This window comes from Onychomys torridus, chromosome 5, assembly GCF_903995425.1.
Source record: "Onychomys torridus chromosome 5, mOncTor1.1, whole genome shotgun sequence".
Taxonomy (NCBI): domain Eukaryota; kingdom Metazoa; phylum Chordata; class Mammalia; order Rodentia; family Cricetidae; genus Onychomys; species Onychomys torridus.
In genome coordinates this window covers 78,234,857-78,256,184 of record NC_050447.1, presented here as the reverse complement: position 1 = coordinate 78,256,184, position 21,328 = coordinate 78,234,857, and the positions used below count along the sequence as shown (strand labels likewise).

The 21,328-nt window shown below is 42.0% G+C and overlaps 1 protein-coding gene across 1 annotated transcript in view; it reads right to left on the bottom strand.

Annotated features, from left to right (window-relative positions):
- The window catches only part of Armc3 (armadillo repeat containing 3), an 81,836-nt gene extending 61,341 nt beyond the window's left edge, over positions 1–20,495 (bottom strand). Inside the window, exons 1-6 of the mRNA XM_036188193.1 lie at positions 20,441–20,495; positions 17,699–17,747; positions 10,671–10,788; positions 7,930–8,055; positions 1,218–1,286; positions 144–319 (exon numbers count right to left, since the gene is read on the bottom strand). Of these exons, the coding sequence (XP_036044086.1) occupies positions 144–319; positions 1,218–1,286; positions 7,930–8,055; positions 10,671–10,788; positions 17,699–17,746 (537 nt within the window). The 5' untranslated portion in view covers position 17,747; positions 20,441–20,495. The remainder of the gene's footprint in view (positions 1–143; positions 320–1,217; positions 1,287–7,929; positions 8,056–10,670; positions 10,789–17,698; positions 17,748–20,440) is intronic.
- Between the last annotated feature and the right edge of the window lie 833 nt (positions 20,496–21,328).

Here is a 21,328-nt window from a genome sequence, read left to right as displayed (position 1 = left end):
GCCCAACCCCCACAATTGGCTTTTGTCCAAAGAATTTTAATGGTATTGAGGCTAAAACTCAGAGCTTCCTGCATGTTAGGCAAGCACTTTAGCTCTGAGTTGTATCCCTGGCCACCAAAACACTGTATAGAAGCTAACCTTACCTGTACCAAGTTGTAGATGCATTCAATCGAATTCTTCTTCACATCTGGGTCTGGGCTACTCAGAAGTCTGATGAGCGGCTCCAGTCCACCATGCTCAAATATCTGTACTTTGCCCGAGTACTCGATGGACATGTTTGCGAGGCACAGACTTGCAAACTCATGGATTATCACTTCTTCTGTAGATAACAAACAAACAAGACAATATGTTGCTATTTACTGAAGCTCCTACTTTACAATGGGCTCTGAGGAGGGGTCTGATGATGACACACACTTGTCATCCTAGCTACTTGGCGGGCTGGGGCGGGAGGGTCTGGAGTTCCAGGCTTGTGGGCTATATTGCAGTGGTGGTATACTCTCTGAACATATGCAAAGCCCTGGACTCAATTTTAGTACTACACACACACACACACATACACACACACACACACACACACACACACACACACACACACACACACACACACACACATGCTGTGGGTACCACTCTGTATAAATAAAACACTGATTGGTCAGTAGCCAGGCAGGAAGTATAGGTGGGACTAAGAGAGAGGAGAATTGGGAGAAGAGAAAGGCAGGAGTGGAAACTCTGCCAGCTGCCGCCATGACAAGGAAGATGTGAGGTACCGGTAAGCCAGGAGCCGCGTGGCAAAGTATAGATTAATAGAAATGGGCTGAATATAAGAGTAAGAGCTAGACAACGGTAGGCCTGAGCTAATGGCCAAGCAGTTTAAATAATATAAGCGTCTGTGTGTTTATTTTATTAGTGGGTTGTCAGACTGACAGGGCTTGGCAGGGGCTGGAGAGAAGGTCTCCAACTACACACACACACACACACACACACACACACACACACACACACACACACACCACAAACACACAGAGGCTTTGGAATCCAAAGCTCCACAAATCTCGCTCATACCACACTTCCTGAAAAGTTAGAATTGCGCCATGGCTTGTGAGATTATAATGGCAACTCACAGTGGATGGCTCATAAGTTCTTTACAACATGTAGTTTAATAAAATGTAAAAAGAACTCCGTTCCATTCAGGAAATAAATGTAGGATGCAAAGTTACCTTCCGGAGCAAGCTGAGCAATAACAGAGTTCATGACCTCTAACTCCCTCAACAACTTTTTAACATCACCTACAAAGGAAGAAACAAAATAGGAATGTTTGTTAAAATAATAACAGCGATGTCTGCTAAGCATTGCTCTGGAGTTAAGTGCTTCTGTGATTTCGTGGGTAAGGACATTGAGATCTAAGCAGCAACAAGGAAGTAGCAGGATGCATGCCCAGGTCAGCTGACTCTGCTCAGACACCATCCAGCAAAAAAGGATGACAGCCGCAGTGCCAGACCCAGAACACATCAGAAAAGCTGACTTACAGTGTCCTTTACATGTTTATTATATTAAATTTTTATTTGGAAATTCTTATACATGAATGCTGTATTACATCATGTGCACCTTTCCTGCCCCTCCAGTTCCTTCCAGATCCCTAGTCCTTCTCAAGTCCATGATCTTGTCTTCTTTAACTATTGTTGGAGGGCTCTAGCAGGCCCGAGCATGGCAAACATGACTCTGGGGGGCTTGCCCTTCCCCCATTCCCTCTGCCTTGTTAAAAACCGTGAGACTACATTCCTAAAACTGGCCACCAAGCTCTGTGCCCTTATGTGGCCACTTCTTCCTCACGAAGCTGACTACCAAGGTCCAGCTATGGAAGTATTGAAGTCCAGCAGTCAAAAGCCCCCTTTGGCTCACCTAATTAACACATCCAATCAAAGGCCCTTCCCCCTCCCTTGTCCCCTTCTCCCTTGTCCTCTGTCTCCTGTCTTTGTCTCTTACTCCCTGCCCTTTGTCCTTATGGACAAAGAAATCACCTTTGTGCTGAGAACTTGGTCTTGGGGTGTCTTGTGCCAATGCTGACACTTTTAATTGTTACTACCTCTCTCTCTCTCTCTCTCTCTCTCTCTCTCTCTCTCTCTCTCTCTCTCTCTCTCTCTCTCTCTCTCTCTCTCTGTGTGTGTGTGTGTGTGTGTGTGTGTATGCATGTACAATTTACTGTTGCTCACACGTACATGTGTCTTAAGCTGACTCCTTGGGATTATACAACCTATCATGGAGAAAGCGGATTCACCTCTCTCGGCAGCTCTTCATCTAAGGGCAGAACCTGTGACATTCCCCCATCTACACTGGCACATTGACTGTCATTGTCATTATGCAAGCTCTTGTTTAGGAAACCATATGGTTGAGATTTCGTCCGTGCCACCTCCCTGCCATGTCTAGAAGACCCGATTTTGAGTAGGTGTCTTGGTCTTCTAGCTCATACTATCTTTCTGAGCCCCCTTCCTCAGTTTCCCCAGAGCTTTAGCTTACATTGTAGATGCATCAGATCTATGGTCACTTATTCTCTCTATTTTGAGATTATTTTTAAGTTCGATTTTCATAAACTTGTATAGAATGCAAACAATTTTCCTAACATATTTTGACTGATATATCCTTATTGCTTACACTCCATTTAATTATTAGAGATGTCAAAAGTGCTTAGAGAGAATGCACTGGGTTTTGAAGTTCACTTGTCTGTGCATTCTGTTAAGCTAAGGCTAGCCAAGTACGTCCCTACTTCTTGCTGACTTAACTCCAGGTTTTTTTTGTTTTTTGTTTTTGTTTTTGTTGTTGTTGTTTGTTTGTTTTTTTTTTGTTTGTTGTTGTTTGTTTGTTTTTTTTTGTTTTTTTTGAGGAAAAAAGATACCTATTTCTTTAGTTTTGGAACATCTGGTTCATTTCCTTTACCTGTAAGGAAAGATTAACCCCACTTGAACTGGAGGGAAGGTCACTGAAGAGAACTGTCTAGGATGAATTTGTCCTTCTTAATTGCTGAATAGGTTTGGCATTCACTGAACACCCCTTCCTGGGGAATTCAGACCTGTGGCTTTTCTTCAATCAGAAACTTCTGATTTCTGTTTCTTTTGCTGTGGCTGAAGGTGGAGCAGACAGTAGCTTTTGTAGGTTCCAGGACCTGTAATGTCCCATGGTGCTGTGTTGTGGGGAGCAGAGGTAGTCCTGAATGAATATGTGTTGTTGAGAGGGGCCCCAATGTCTCAGGACCCCAGGGGAACTGACAAAGCCTTTTCTAGGTAAGGCTCAGGTAAACAGCAAAGCCTTCCTCTGGCCCATGTGTGAATGTTGACAGAGTTTACAGAAAATGTTGGCTACAGTTTCCTAGAGACTGTTCCCTACAAAGCCCTTCTTCTGAAACTGGCTAAGCCCTCTTCTCTGTGCTGTACATAATAAACGCACTGAGGTTTTGGGTCTTTGGGTAGAAGTTGCTGCTCTCCATCACAGTGAGTACAACACCCCTGACCCCAGTCTTTCCATATGTCTGTCTGTCATCTCTTACTTCCTGTATCAACTCAGTCAGGTGTCCAGCCCGAGCTGTGCTGGACACAGTAGGGGATGACATTTATGGTCCAACACCAGGTTTTAAAAAAACATTTTCTCCACTAATTGACAGGTAACAGCCTTGGCATAATACTTAGATCCTTGCAAGGATCTGGGAACCAAATTCCATGCACCCTGTCTCAGCAAATGCTCTTCTCCTGATGCCAGTTGGCATGGTTGAGAATAATTTTTGTGACAACAGTAGCAAAATCCCTTATTTTTAGATGCTTGAAAAAAAACCCTACTATTTCTGGAATTTTAGATCTCCAAGCACTTCCTCCATATATATATATATGACATCCACACTTCAAAATTTCTTGATGTGTCCCTGACCTTAAGGCAGACCATGTTGGTGCCTGGGGGCTCTCAGTTGCTTCCTTTCTATGTGATTGGCAGTCATGTGGAAAGCCCATAGCTGTACGTCCCATGTGGCTTCAGGTGGACATCTCACTTTGTTTTGCTAAAACAAGCTGAAAGTCTCCATCAGAGGGTCCCATGCCGTGAAATTTAGATCAAATGACCAGAGATGCACAAGAACCACCCCGGTGGTCCATACAGTCTGCTAAGTCACCCTCCCTGCTGGATGGGTGATTCTAGTTCACTGCAGCTCTGTGAACCAGTGACCCAGCTGATGGACTTACTCTGCTTTTGACACTAGATGGTTCAAAGAATCGAATCCTTTTTCTTGCTGTTAAATCAGCAAAAACAAAAACAAAACCAGGCAATCTGCTCTTTCAAGCACTGTAAACACAATGTTAGTCTCGGCTCCTTCTTTTTCAACAGTGAAGTTCCTCAGCTACGGCGACTGGATGGAAATTCTGGCCTGTGCTCGGGCCAGGAGAACAGCATCTGGCTGAGCAGGGTGCCACCCATAATTTCTGGTCAAGGCATATCTGCCAGTGACTTTAATGCCTGCTTTAACTTCATCAGATCTTTTCGATTGCATTTACTTTTTAGACAGAACCTCACTATGTAGTCCCAGCAGAGCTAAAATTCATTATGGTGGCCAGGCCAAATTCACTGCAATTTCTCTGCCTCAGCCTCCCCATATTGACATTACAGGTGGATACCACTATATCAGGCTTGATTTCTTTCCCTATCACCATATCTTGGTTTTACCATCTAATTCATCATTGACCTTCTACCAGTTTATAGAACCATCTTTCTCTGGTGGCTTTGAGTTTCTGATGAACCCTCTGTAGCTGACTACATCCATTGTATCTATGGCTGACCACAACCTCTGCATCTGTGGCTGACTACATCCACTGCATCTGTGGCTGACTACATCCACTGCATCTGACTGACTATATCCACTGCATCTGTGGCTGACTACATCCACTGCATCTGTGGCTGACTATAATCTCTTTATCTGTGGCTGACCACATCCACTGCATCTGTGGCTGACTACATCCACTGCATCTGTGGCTGACTACAACCACTGCTTCTGTGGCTGACTATAATCTCTTTATCTGTGGCTGACTACATCCACTGAATCTGACTGACTACATCCACTGCATCTGTGGCTGACTACATCCACTGCATGTGTGGCTGACCACATCCACTGCATCTGTGGCTGACTACATCCACTGCATGTGTGGCTGACCACATTCACTGCATCTGTGGCTGACTACAACCACTGCATCTGTGGCTGACTACATCCACTGCATCTGTGGCTGACTACAACCACTGCATCTGTGGCTGACTACAACCACTGCATCTGTGGCTGACTACATCCACTGCATCTGTGGCTGACTACAACCACTGCATCTGTGGCTGACTGCAACCACTGCATCTGTTGTGTGCGCTGGATGAATTAAACACAAACTGGCAAGAGGAAGAAAACAATGGCACTTGGGTTTTGGCCAAAATAGAAGGTCCAGTAAAGTAATTTCAGTGTCTTTTTTAATCACTTTAGCTTGGCACAGACACAAAGCTCAGTAAGTTCCAGAAGAGGAGGAAGTGGAAAGGAGAGGAAGGAGAGGAAAGGGAGGAAGAAAATGGGGGGAGGAGGAAATGAAAGAGAAGGGGTGGAGTAAGCAGAAGGGAAGGAGGAGGAAGAGAAAGTGGGAAAGGAGGAAGAGGAAAAGGAAGAGGAGAGGGGGAGGGGAGGAGGAAGAAAAACAGAAAAAGAGGAAGTAGTGAGAGGTTGTGAAAGGAGAGCTGTTTCTCATATGAAGTTTTAGCACCAGCTTCCTGTTGAGGCATCAGTTCATCTGCCATGAGCACAGTTGTTCTCTGAGCATGAAAGCACAGGAAGGCACACGTTTCTAAGAGGCATCCGTTGTTGCTGTTGTTGTTAGACATGTCAACAATGCTGCAACTGAGCAGTGTGGAGGTGCATTCATTTACAGATGAGCCTGGAGGCATGACTCTCGGGATCCAATGGCTACTTGCTCAACTTTTATCCAAGTTTTCTAGGACATGTGTGACAAGTGGACTTATATCTGTGAACATGTTGATTCTTCCAAGAAAAGGAGACCTTGCCAAGCAGCTGGGGGTGCCACATGTTAGCCACATCATCAAATACAAATCAATCAATTCAAATAATTTTTTCATCTAATGGAATCAAAAGAAAGCCTTTCATTATACCATAATTGTTCATCACACCAGCTATGTATTCACGACCTGTCATCATTATTCAGACAAGAGAGCCAGGTACTTACTGGGACCCTGAGGGCAGCAGTGCTGTCCCCACTGGATGAGCAGTTGTGGTGTGTCCTCCTAGTACTGGTCAAAACCAGCTGATTGGATGGGTTTTGGGCCTGGGAGGTCCCAGAGAACCCCTCACTTAACACCTAGATGTGAAACTATTTCTTTAAATTTTTAAAAAATTTAATCGTGTATGTCTGTGAGTGGATGTGTGTGGGTATGTGTATGTGGGTGCAGATGCAAGAGGGTGCCAGAGGACATGGATTCCCCCTTAATCTGGAGTTACAGGCAATTATGAACCATCTAGTATGGGTGCTGGGAACCAAACTGCAGTCCTCTGCAAGAGCAGGATGCACTCTTTACTGTTGAACCATCTCTCCAGTCCCTAATTCTTAGTAATTAGGGTCACAAAATCCCCTAGAAACCCATAAAATGTAATTTATGTGTCCTGAGCTGAGGATTTTCACTGACAATTTGCAGTTTCTCAAGAAATAAATATCTTATATATTAGATGAGAGATTAATGAATGAAGAAGTAAGAGAAATAATAGAAATTAAGAACAAAAACGAACGGGGAAAAAGTCATTGAAAATGTGAATATCTGTGCATATCACACGTTGTCTAGAAAAACTGCCAACTGGAGACAGAAAGATAAGAACCATAATGTACTCTGTAGAGGGCCATGGTAAGGGACAAAGTGACAGGTTAGCCACATACTGTAACTGGGAGACTTGGGTTTATTTCTGCTACCCTTGTTCCATGGTTAAATTCACTCTCTATTAAGAGTACCATTGAATCTTTTTGTAGTTACAAAGATATTGGCTCAAAATACTTCTTGAAACTTTTGTAAGTTACAAAATTTGTGACCCAAAAGCTACCCTAAAACACAGAGAAGTGACTTATGCCTGGGCAAATACATATTGCTCACAAATAGAGACTACTGTTGTTGGCATGACTCTGCCAAACTATCGTTCTAAAAGCCAGAAGATCATGTTTTAGCTAATAGTATAGTACCACACTCCTAAATAAACGAAAATATTTGAACCAAATGATAGTTCTGATTCAAGAGTATTCAGCTTAATCAATTTGAATTCAATATATACAACTAAAGTTTTTATACAAGCAATAGTTTTAAAAAGTGAATTTATCAAAATCTGCTGTGGGCTTCATATATTAGGATATTATATGAAATATAACTGACATGTGTGTAGGAAAATTGTACTATACTAACTCGAGTTGGGGAGAGAATCATTTTAAGAGACAATTTCTTTCCTAACCTGTTAGACTAGAATATTATCACTAACTTTGGGGTGAGATTTTTATACTTATCTCCACTTCTGTTAAAAATCTACTAAAATAGGAAATCTGGGATGGATAAATGATCCGGTGCTCAAGGGCCCTTTCTGCTCCTCCAGAGAACCTGAGCTTGGCTCCCAGCACCACACTGGACCGCTCACAACTACCTCCAATTCCAGTTCTAGGAGATCCAACGTCCTTCTGGCCTCATTTGTACTTACATGCAGATTCATACACATTAAACACATCTTTTAAAACTATGAAATCATTTGTTACACTGTACTGCCTTTTTTTTTTTTTTTTTTTTTGCAGATGATAAAGTTAGCTCAAGTAAAATTTAGGCTAATCTCTTAAAGTTAACTTTGAAAGAAGGAGAATTTGTTCATTTCAAAACATTGTTACTCACTGTTGGAAGCCAGGATGCCAAAGATCATCATAGCATTTCTTCTTACAATTTTGTCTTCATGGGTCAGCAGTTTGGTCAAGGGCTCCACAGCTCCAAGTTCAAGGAGAGTTGCTTTATTTTCCTCACCTGACACCACAGGTAAAACAAGACCGCGCATGAATGTCTTCTGTCTCCCTGGAGTTCCACCTAGTGTTAGCCCAGAACAGACCTGGGCTTCCAGCATCCTGGATGTTCACTTCTCTCTCTGCCTATCACATAGGATAGACTACCTTGACTAATCCTTCCAAGTTAAACAAATCTTGGGGTCTTCACATGGAACTCAATTGTTGGATCTAATTTGCTAGTGTTTTCTTTACAAATTTCTCATCCATGTTCAAGAGACATACTGAGCTGAAGATTGCCTCATATTCTTTTTGGCCAGCTCACAGTTTCTGTTCACTTTTTATTATTGTTTTCTGTTCCATTAATATCTTTTCAGATACCTATTATATTTATTACTGACTTTGAGTTTAATTTCTCCTTTACCATTGCTTAAAAACAAAATGCAACCATTGGTTTGAAACTCCTAAAAATTGATCTTTGGGCATATGAGTGTGTATTTAGCATGTGAGGGCATGCACATGAATAGAAGTCAAAGAACAGTTGATGTCTTTTATATCTAGGGATCCAAACTCAGGGCAGCACTTTTACCCAGTGAGCCCCCTCCCTGACCCTAACATGGTGCAATAAATTTTCATCTAAACGTCCACTTAACAACATTCTATACATTTTATAGATTACTTCAATTCTCACTTTTATCACCCTTTCTCCTTCATCATGAGTTACATAGGAGTGTGTTGCTTACTTTCTGAGTATTTAGTGATTACCCAGAATATCTGGCATTATTGATTTCTGACGTGTGTAGCTGGAGCAGTTTTACTATGTTAAAGTTAAAACCTTCCTTTTTGAAAAAAAAGAAAAAGAAAAAGAGGAAGTGTTGTGGATGATTAATTGGTAAATAAAACACTGATTGGTCAGTAGCCAGGCAGGAAATATAGGCGGGACTAAAAGAGAGGAGAATTGAGAGAACAGGAAGGGAGGAGGGGACACTGCCAGCAGCCGCCAGGACAAGGAAGATGTAAGGTACCAGTAAGCCACGAACCACGTGGCAAAGTATAGATTAATAGAAATGGGCTGAATATAAGAGTAAGAGCTAGACAATGGTAGGCCTGAGCTAATGGCCAAGTAGTTTAAATAATATAAATGTCTGTGTGTTTATTTTATAAGTGGGTTGTTGGACTAACAGGGCTTGGCGGGGCTGGAGAAAAGGTCTCCAGCTACAGTCGTGATTCCTTTGTGGTATGGAGATACATTTTTGAATAGTTTAGAATCCCTTAAAGCTTGCTTCTTCCCATTTTATGCCCCACAATTCAGTTTACTGAGGTAAGTATTCTGTAAAATACTCTTGAGAAATAACGTTCACTCCACAGTTCTTAAGCTCTATACTAGTCAATACTACGTTAAATTCATCAGTATTGATGGTCAAACCTTCCATATTCTTAGACTTGCAGTCTATTTATTCTTTCATTTATTGAGAAAAAGGGTCTTGAATATTCTCTTTGGGGAGTGTCTGTGGATGCTTATTCCTCACAGTACCAGCTTTATTCATTTGGAAGGTCCTATTTTAAGTCCATAGCTAGGGAAGATTTTCTTTAGCCTTTTGATTATTTGACTTCTTTATCATAATGAAATGACCTTGGGCTCCTTTTACTGTTTACTTTTCTTGTATTTATTATAACCACTCCAGGTTTATTTTGATTAGTCTTTTCATGAGATATCTCTTTTCATCTTTTATTTGAGCCCTTACATTCTACATGTCTTTCTCAAAGGCAGCATGTAATTTGCTTTTGATTTTTAACTCAATAAAACAATCTCTCCCTATTGTTAAATTTTATTTTAATGGAATTTTATTCAGCTGTAAAGGATGATGAAACTACAAAATTAACATGAAAATGGACAGAACCAGGAAACCTTAAGTTAGGTAAACCAGGCTCAGATGCTCTCTCTCCCCTCTGTGAACTGTAGCTTCTAACTGTTAAAAGTGCACATCCAAGCGGGGGGAACTGTGGCTAAAGACAAGGAAACGAGAAAAGGGCCATTGAGACTGCACAAATGGAGGTCTAAGGGAGGGGGGGGGGGACAAAGAACAAAGTGGGAATGGGGAATACTGGGGTGGGGGAGGCTACTATAGGGAAAGGAGCATGGAGATGGGGTGGTGGCGGCCTTGACATTAACTCTTCTTACCAATGTTGTTTGTACACAGGGATATTTATTTTATACTTCAGGTTGTGATCCAATGCAAGTTTATCTTATTGCTCAGTTGGTGGCACTTTTTGCTTCTGTGGCATTTATTCTTATTGGTTGAATAAATAAATGAGTGAGTGGCCAAGTGAGTGAATAAGAGGTTGGAAAGACAAGGGTATTTACTATGTACCCACCCAGGCTCGCTTTCCATTTGCAACCCTCCTGCCTCCACCTCCCAAATCCTGAGATGACAGGCATGTGCCTGACTCCTGGTCTAAATGACTGCTCTGTGCTGTGACCGACCCTTGGAACCCAAGTAAAGCACTAGGGATGTACACTGCCTTCAAGGGGGGCACTGATGTTGTTCACACCGGAAGTAGGCTACAGACTAGTGAAGAAAGGGCCTGGTGTGTAGTAAATAGGAATGAGATAGGAAGATAAACTGAAAAGATCCAAACCTTTCAAAGCAAATTTATAAATGGCTTCACAAGCTTTGGCTAAAATCTCCTCCTCTGGAGAGTTGAGCATTAGCACCACGGTGGCTGCTTTTTTGCTTTCAATTGTGAGTGGGTCGAACTGAAATGCAAAAAGAAGAGTAATTGGGTTCATACATAATTCCTAAATGTCACATAAAAATGAACAGTGGCTTAAAATTGAAATCGGCCACAATCCTGCAAAAGGATGTGGTCATGGCCAAGTAGGTGAACTGGAAAGTTCCTATTTCAGAAAGAAATACCTGGAGATAAAGAGATAGCTCAGTGGTTAAGAGTACTGGCTACTCTTCCAGAGGGACCCAGGTTCAGTTCCCAACACCCACACGGTGGCTCACAACCTCTGTAATTCCAGTTTCCAGGGGGTCTGATGTTTTCTTCTGGCCTCTGTGAGCACTACATGCATGTGGTGTACAGATACACGTGCAAGTGAAACACCTATACACATAGAATAAAACGAAAGCAAAAGTCTTAAAGACCACTGGCAGCCCTCTGATTCCCAGAGAGCAGTGGAAGGGGAGAGAGAGTTGGAGTTACAGATGCGGATGCTCAGCTGGACTCAGACAAGTTGCTGAAGCTTCTAGAATGCTGCCTCTTTCCTCTGTGTTCTAGGGATAAAAGCACATATCTGGAGTAATCAAGGGAGGGTTAGGAAGGTTCTGGTGAAGCACTTAGCCCATTGTCCAGCACATCACACATATGCTCACTAAAATAAATATGTATTACTATTATTCTAAGCCCGAACACAAGAATCCTTGAGTACATCTGATGCCCTGTCTCAACAGTCAATGTGTTCATTCCACCTACTGGACTCTTAATGGAAAAGCAGGAATAACATATGTGAAGCAAGAACAAGGATGAAAAATGGAATAAATGTATATAGTAAGATACAACCTTAAGTAAGTTCCAGAAAAGGGTAATGGGAGCATAGCACAGAGGAAATCTGTGATTTGTGTCATGCTGAGTCTGAGCAATTCTTGTGTAGCAAAACCAAGCAAGACCAAACTCATAGCATTGGTGCTTTCTGTGGACAAGGAGCGATGAATTATGACACTGTTTTTCTCCCACCTCCCACAAATGGAGGGAGCAGTTCTGTGTGTGATGCAGGCAGATGGATTTCCAAGTGTTGCTTGGTTCTTGGGGTGACTCTTCCTATCTGAACATCGCAGTATGTTTGGGAATATGAGGTGACATCATTGTGTGAAACTGGGAGACTAAAATGAAAATGGAGATGGATGATGGAGGTAACTTAAAAGGATGTATCTGGAATGAGGAAAAAATATACAGAGGAGAAAAGTCTGTTGGATTTTTGAAAAAGTATTACATTTTTATTTTACTCTGTGTGTGTGTGTGTGTGTGTGTGTGTGTGTGTGTGTGTGCAAATACATGGAAGGTCAAAGAACAACTCAGAGGAGTAGGCTCTCTCTTTCTATCATGAGGATCCTGGGAATTGAACTCGGGTTATCAGGCTTGATGGCATGCACCTTTATCTTCAAATGCCTTCTGCCAGATTGTAGGACACTGTTGTCTCAACATTGCTAAAGGGTTTCTGTGTCTGAACACCCATGTAAAAAAGATGAGTGCAGTAGTGACTATCTGTAATCCCAGTGCTGGAGAGGCAGACACAGGGGGAGTTTCTAGACAAATCAATGTACTCCTGGGCTCATTGACAGACCTACCTCAAAAAACAAGGGTGAAAAATGATTGGATAAAATATCTGATGTTGACCTCTGCCCTCCAAATACAGGAACAAACATGCAAGTGCATCTTACAGGAACAAACACGCAAATGCATCTGAACACACACACACACACACACACACACACACACACACACACACACACACACGCACTGGCTTGATAAGCAAATGTGTAGTTAACTTCAGAAGAAAATGCCATGTTTCCCCAAAGTAGTTCTACCATTTTGCAATCCCACCATCAATGCCCCTGTATCCAGCACAGTGTGTCTGCTTCGTTGGGCCTTCTTTGTCTCTGCAATGCTTTCTAGGATATGGATACTGACTTTTGGTAAACATATTGCATTTACATATTTCACCTTTGTGCAATGGAATAGCCTCTTTTCTTAAATTTCCTTAAAATTTGTGTTAAGAACATATTCTTTCTAAAAATGAAAAAAAAAATTATCACTATGGAATGTCCACCTTTTTATTTGATAAAAGTGTTTGTTCTGCAATTGTATTTTGTTCAGTATGCAGACACTTTCTTGTGATTAGTGTTTTCATCGTCTGCATGTCTTTGTTTTCATTCTTAATCTATGTATCCATGTACTCATGTATCCTTAAAGGTTTCTTTTTTTTCTCTCCTGCTGAGCTCCCCTTAAAGGTTACTTGAGTGTTGTCTTTTCATCAAATTTGACAATCTCTCACCTTAAAAATACTTCAATATTTATATATAGTATTATTATTGATATGGTTGAGTTTTATTAACTATCTTGTGATTTGTCTCCACTTTCTCTAATCTGTTCTTTTTCCTGTCTTTTTTGGTAACTGAATGTATTTTCAGCTTCCTATTTTATTTCCTCTAATGGTTTATTGCTTGTTTTTCTGGTATGATTCACATTTTCCTTTTTTTTTTTCCATACTTACTTATTTTTATTGGCTACCTAATATTGTGAAAACTGTGTAGTTGAGTGTATAGATCTTTTTCCTTGGTAATGGGGATGAAAGGAACTCAAAGGATATTGGATTTTGCTATGGTGAGCACATATCCTACACCTGGGTCTATGTTGTCTACCTCAAGCTCATTTTTAAACCTTGCTGTGCAAATCCAGGAAAGCCTTTACCATATGGCAAGGCTAGCCGTACTACAAAGGCCTGGCACTTCTGGAGACTCTACCTAATAATGCTGTAGAAATTCAGTAAGACTCTCTTGTCAAAAATCTGATCCCCAGATTCATGCGAGCTCTAAAAACCATTCGGTTCATAGCTTTTTAGTAGTTCATGCATGTTGTCATGTCTTGCTCCACCTAGACAGCTTAGACCTTCACATCTCCAGGGACCGTTAACCAGACCTCTTTGCTGTTGGCTCTTCTTGGTTGGTTCCCTGTGCTATAGACTCCAGGCAAAATTTTCTAAACAAATCTCTCTTATTTTGAAACAAAAACCACTTTTTTCTTTAGATACTACTCACCTTGTGCCCTTCCTTCCCTTTCATGGTGAAAAACATAATGAAATGTGACTTTCCTCCATTTTCTACTGGCTGCATATATCCAAGCTGAACTCAACTTTCATCAGACTCCAAAGGGACACTTCTAAGGCTATCACCATTGGGCACCATGTCACCTGCCACTGACCATTTCTAGATCATTTCATAGTTGAAGCTATGAACCTCCATGTTTTGTTGGGCCTCCTGAGTTCTGTTTGTGGAGTTAAGGTGACTTATCAGGGTACTGTCTTTTGATATCAGGAGACCTAAACCATCAGCTGGCTTCTAAAGATGCATTCTGTTTCTGAAATCATGGACAGAAGTGTCCAGAGTTTCTGTCCCACCTTCCCAAGGCTCCCTGACTGTCTGTCACAGCTCTAGACATCCTGAGAAGTCAAACGGTTTCCCAACATTCCAGCTGCCTGGTCTCCCCACCGGCCCATACTTGGAACAGACTTAACCCCCATTTCAGATCTTTCATTTTCTAATATAACTCTTCCTCTTTTCTTCTCTCTCTCCTCTCCTTCTCCCTCCATCTTCCTCTCTCCCTCTCTCTGTATGTGTGGTGTGTACTTGTTAGTGTGAGTCTGGAGATGTGTGGTGTGTACATGTTGCTGTGAGTGCATCTGAAGATGTGTGGTGTGTACATATGTGAGTCTGGAGATGTGTGGTGTGTACTTGTTAGTGTGAGTCTGGAGATGTGTGGTGTGTACATGTTGGTGTGAGTGCATCTGAAGATGTGTGGTGTGTACATATGTGAGTCTGGAGATGTGTGGTGTGTACTTGTTAGTGTGAGTCTGGAGATGTGTGGTGTGTACATGTTGGTGTGAGTGCATCTGAAGATGTGTGGTGTGTACATGTGTGAGTCTGGAGATGTGTGGTGTGTACATGTTGGTGTGAGTGCATCTGGAGACCAGGATGTGGTATACGTGTTTTTATCAATCAATCTTCACCTTTTTGTTCCTTTTTTTAGGAAACAGGGTCTCTTACCTTGTACTAGACCGACTAGCCACTTGAGGATCGACCTGTCCCCCTCCTCTAGGGTCCCCCACCCAGTACTGGAGTTATAGATGAGAGTCACCATGTCTAACTCCTTTGTGGGTTCCAAGGATCTGAATTCAGGTTCTCATGTCTGTGTGCCATCACCAACTGAGCCGTCTCCCAAGCTCTCTTTCCCTCTTTCTTTCTTTCTTTCTTTCTTTCTTTCTTTCTTTTCTTTTCTTTTCTTTTCTTTTTTCTTTTTTGATATTAGCTCCCATTTTGTTTCCCAGATTGACCTTGAACTCCCAAACTCAAGCAACCCATTCTGCCTCAGCCTCCAGAGTAGCCAAGACTACAGTCATACCATAGAGCACTAAATTTCAATTAATGTTTGACTATTTTAAAGCTTGGTTTTTGAGCACATGACTAACTTTTCAGTCAAGCATGCTATGGTAACTCCAATCTTCAAAGGATAGAGTACATAAAAGTCCATTGACGCATGAGTGATAAATAAGCACTGTTTAATCTCTCCTGGAGGTTTTGTCAACACTCTGCTGTGTTACTGTGCCTTCCAGCCATCATTAGGAACAAGGCAATAGAGATTACGGGAAGCATAAAGGAAGATGGAGGCTATAACGGCGGCACGCTAAAGAGCAGTTCTGCGGTAGAAATGCCAGTGCTTGGCAGAGAGCGGAGGCACTTGGCGTGGCGTTTGTTTCCCCTGTGGGGCCCACAGCATTATAGTAATTTTTTATTTAAAAAGGTGCTGAGAATGAAATGATGTCTGTAACAGAGTGCTACCGGACTAAATAAATAATACTGAGCTGTAATCACATAGGCCATCTGCCTCCCCACGAGGTAGTCAGTCACCAGCAAGCTTGTTGTGAAATCACAATGTCACACTCTGTATAAAATGAACAGTGAGCCAAAATTACCGCAGAATGAATGAAAGTAGGAAGAAGCACCTGGCTGAGCTCTGCTTTTTAAGGCCGGTCTGCTGAGAGGCCAGAGGAGTACAGAGATGGTCTCCCAGCACCTTTAAGGAAATGCGCCCATGAGAAACCAATCTCCCAGCACCATTAAGGGAATGCAGCGATGAGAAACCATAGTCTCCCAGTTCAGTTAAGGAAATGCAACCATGGGAAACAGAACTTCTGAGACAGAGATGTCCCTCACTTCGCCCTTCCAATGTGGTGCTCACAGGCCACACTTGTTTGCTTTCATCCTTTCTTTTTGAGACAGGGTCTCACTGTCTAGTCCAGGTCAGCCTTAAAGCACTGATCCTCCTTCCTCAGCCTCTGGAGTCCTGATGTGGCAAGCACACACTACTACCCCTGACTCACATGTGGTTCCAGGGTACTTGGAGTGGAGGCTAGTGCTTGACACTACTCTAAGCACCTGATGCTGTCTAATGCTCATTATTGGGAGTGGGTATGCCTCTGAAGTGGGTATCACCACATCCTCCCTATACCATGTACCCAATGCACAACTGGGTGTAAGAGGATGGTAGAGTGAGTAGCTTTCATCATAGCTCTATTATAAAGTATATATCTTGGTGGTCATCAGTGTGTGTGTGTGTGTGTGTGTGTGTGTGTGTGTGTGTGTGTGTGTGACAGAGATAGACAGACAGACAGAGACAGAGACAGGGACAGGGCAGAGTCCTGAGGATTCCTACAATAACAAATATTATTTGCTGCACTACATGCCAATCACTGAGAATGTCATATAATTTATTTTGGATTAATAATATAGCAATTCAAATGAATTGGAGAGCACAATTCCCATTTCAAAGATAAAGAAAACTGAAATAGTTTGGCTGAAATTGGCAACTTGGTCAAAGTGATTAACACACTTTATAAGGAGCCATGCTGAGTGAGATAAGGCTTCTAGCCTTGACTGTAATAATCCAATTTGGAGGGCAACTTTCTTGTGGTACTTTCCAGTTTTTGCAAGCTTGGGAATTCCTCATTTCTATTTGTATTCTGTCTGGTGACACATACATCAAACACATGTTTTGAAAAAGGACTCCAAAGTCAGTATCATCAAAGGTGGTTTTCCACTGTAACGTAGTCTTTCAGTAACTGATTAAAGTGAGCAGATAAACCAAGCACTTAAAAATGAAAAGGGCTCTCTGTAAGGGGCCATGTTTATGCTCAACATGTAGAAGAGACGGGGCCAATGATCCCAGACTACTTTATTTATTTATTATTATTATTTTCTTTCTTTTTTTTTTTTTTTTTTTTTTTTGGTTTTTCGAGGCAGGGTTTCTCTGTGTAGCTTTGTGCCTTTCCTGGATCGCTCTGTAGACCAGGCTGGCCTCGAACTCACAGAGATCCGCCTGGCTCTGTCTCCTGAGTGCTGGGATTAAAGGCATGCGCCACCACTGCCCGGCCTCCCAGACTACTTTCTAACGGGAAAAAGTGGTACATTGCATGTCCAAGACTATCAACACATGCCATACACAAGTATGTAAGCACTGTAACATAACTTCTCCTTATTTTTAAAAATTCCCTTGGATAATTCATGTTAATGAGAAGCTAGTGAATATAAAGTTGAAGTATGTAAAAGAACACAATGAAACTATTTATCCATTAACTAGACTGCAAACATGCTATCTACATTCTAGAAAAGCTAACGATCTCTGTTTAATTGTGCTAATTATATAATGACAATGCTGTAAATGTTTGTTTACATTCTGTTAGGTTTCTCTGACTAATATTATTGTTAGTCAGACTTTGGACTTCTGCCACCATGCATTCATGTACACCGTGGGACATGCCAAACTGTCGGAACAATTTATTTTTAAAACTGGTGGTTAAACTCTTGCTGGCATTTGTACCAGAAACTTACCACATCCTTAGGGGGAGGTTCGACTTCCTTCTTTATCTTTTTACCCATCCTAGAAAAGAAAGATGCAAAAAATGTGATCTGTGCTAAAAAAAATGTGTACATCCTCCATCTCTCAGTCATCTAAGCCCTTGGGAGAAGGGTCATTTCTTTGTCACATTTTTACCAATTAAAGCATGCAATTCATGTAGGAATTCCTGCAAGGGCACAAACTGTTTCATGTGTCTCTGTTGGAAACACTGATTTTCAAAGAACTTATTGGTAAGAGTGTTGAGTACTGGTGTTTTGTTCACTTTAGAAAGGTGACTACACTGATGACCTAACTTCTGACTAAGTGAGCAATAGCACACACAGCACATTTACACACCACCTATGTTGGGCTTGAGATTAAGTCTTTGAGACCCACATGACATGCCACAAAACAGGCATGTGTGCCCTTTTTTTGTATGCAACTATGTCATGTACCTGTAGGTATCTAGCACATGATATGAATTTGGTATTATGAAAATCATTAGTTCTTTTTTTTCCTGTAGGTAATGCTTTGGTGAAAGGAAGAGCAAGTTACCAAAGTCTTGAGAGAAATCCCTGGATGTAGAAAATCCCTGGAGAGGGCCTTCAATATCAGGATTAGTTCAAATTGTTTGTCAGGAGTCAAAAGCTGCTCCTGGTCCTAGAGACACTGGGCAGAATTCATTGAATGTATTAAAAGGCCACAAAATCACAGTAACTCAGAGGCTTTGGAAGATGCCCATTCCATGTGACTAACTTGAATTGTAAGGCCTGTGAAGAACTGGGCAGGCTTATCCTATCCTGGGGTACCTTATGCCTTATCCTGTATACTAAAATGTCAAAAAAAAATACCCGCATTCTCCATTAAATATAATTTTGTATAAATATATTTTAGGTTTATTTATTTTATGTGTGGGAGTATTTTGCCTTTATGTATGTTCACTATGTGCATGCCAGTTCCCCAGGAAGCCAGAAAAGGGTGTTGCATTCCCTGAAACTGGAATTACAGACTTGTAAGCCACAATGTGGGTGATGAGACCCAAACATGGTCCTCTAAAAGAACAACAAATACTCTTAACCACTGAGCCATCTCTCCAGCCCCCAAATTGCCACCAGGGTTTGCTTTTTAAACTACTCCACAACTAGTATAGATACTTGAAAATTCTTACAAAATGAGAAAACTGTCTTCGAATGTATGGAGATGTGATATAAGTAAAACACTAAAGTATTAGTTTTCAATTTTCTTTCCATATTTAGAGCTAGCATTTTTCTCAAATCTCAGATATTCATGCATGCTTGAAAAGTGCACGGGCCCTTGACTTTGAGCCTGTTTCATCCAGAACACAGAAACCATTCTGAAACATGGAGAAGCTATCATAGGGTAAGTTCATAGGTCAAGATAAGTTCATAAGCAATTCTAAGATATAGCAGCAACTGCTATATAGAGAATTATAACAATTCCTTCTGAAGAACATTCAGGAAACAATTAAGTTACACACACACACACACACACACACACACACACACACTTGTTTGAAGTTATCTCAGTTGACCTCATACTAATGTCTCCTATTCCAGAGTTGTGTTTGAACAATAGAATAACAACAGTGAAGAGGATAAAGACATGGAGCACTGCAGTCATGGGAAGGGTCCTGGGCAACCCCATGAGGTCAGAGGTGACTGATTTTTATCACTATATTGGAATAGTTCTTTTTGGGAGGGCAGGAGTAAACCACTGGTATAGTTGGGAGCAATTAGCCACACACATTAATTATTTTTTCTCATAAAGACTAGGTATTTTACTGTAGAGAATTTGGAAGACAAAGAATAGCACAATGAACAAAAGAAAATTCACCCAAAGACAAGCTCAGGTAGATTTGTGTTATTTTGATATAGTTCCTGTGTGTGTGTGTGTGTGTGTGTGTGTGTGTGTGTGTGTGTGTTTTCTACAGTGATTTTTACCATCTTTCCTGAATTCTACTGCTTATTGTCAATTTCCTTTCCTAGGACCATTTTCCTAAGAAATTCTTAAAGGGCAAGTTCAAAACATTTCCATCTCCATTTATCTTCCTGGCGTCTTCAGTGGATCAGCATATCATTTAAATAATGCTTTCAAATCCATTACTCATCTAGCCTACCATTTCCAGTTTTCTGGAATTATGGACAAGGCTGCAATGAATGTCTTTGGACACACACACACACACACACACACACACACACACACACACACACACAAAATCATCCACCTCTCAATTTCTTTAGGAATATAAATACAGCTGGAAGATAATAGGATGAATAGGTACTAAGTTCATTAAACTGATTATGACAATGGATTTGGCTTAAAATCATGCCTTTCATAGCCGCGTTATCACCCCACTTGTCATTTGTATCTCCGCACCCACCTCTGTCTGAGCTTCAGATATTCCCATAGGCAGAAACTAGCTTTGAGCAGACTTAAAGCAGCAGAGGAAGGCTGGAGCAAGTAGGATCCTGCTTCAAGAGACACTTACAGTCAAATGACAGGATCTCAGACCCTCACTTCCCTATTGGAGCCTCAAGTTTGCCCCGTCAAGGGCAGGGTACCGCTGGTAACTGCGGGTGCTTACTGGGACAGCTCTTCAGGTGTCCCCCTCCCTTTGTCCCAGCGGTTCCCACCTGTGCACCAAATGCCCCAATTGGCTCAGTCCTGGGTCTCCCCACCCTTTAGGGCAAGTGTACAGCCGGGCCTGCCTTTACCTGCACAGAGTCCCTAGGAGCAGAGGCGACTACATCTACATACTGCACTGGCCTCTGTGGGTCAGTGTTGTTCCTGGTTGCTAGGCGACACCGGGCTGCGCCTGCGTGCTCTGCCTGGAATTGGCTCTTAGCTCCAAGGCACCCATTGTCCAGCACCCGGGCGATCAATCCTGCAAGAACCATAATCGTGCCGGGCAAGACTAACAAGGCTCAAAATCTCCTCCTCTCCCTCCCTTCCTCATCTTCAGATATCCTTTCTAACGGCCCAAATAAAGAAGATCCTGTTCGCTCTCTCGCCCTCTGCCCCCAGCCACATTCAGCAAAGAAGCCATCCATGAATCGGAGCCTTCCCTTCCTTACTGGTTCCTTCCCATCTTTACAGCCACCACAGACCACGCCATCGCGTTTGGCCCTGCAGATAATGACTCTGGTTTTCCCTGCCAGCTTTTTCTCTTCCACTCAGATGTACTGGCCCTCCAGAAATCATCGTTCCGGACTTCACTCCACTGTTCAAATAATCTGCAGCTTTCTTTGAAAACACAGGAAAAACCCAAAGCCTGGCTGCCCGTTCTATGCCATTCCCGCTGCCTTGTTTCCAACCTCTCTGCTCCTTTCCCCCAGCTTCTCCAAACTTCCTCCTCTAGCTTCTTTACATTAGAATTTCCTTTCCCAGCAATGCTTTCTTAAGCCTCTTTCATCTGCTAGATTGTATGCTACTCTCAGAGATTCTTTCGTTTCTGCCTAACTCAGCCTGGCTCCCGTGCAACCCCCAGAAAGGAGCCTTCCCTTGCTCTTAGGAGACAATCTCTCCACTCCTCACACTTTGCAGACTCCATCTCCCACCGGTCTTCCTTGTTACATCAGCCCTAACAATGCTGGTTGCTAATT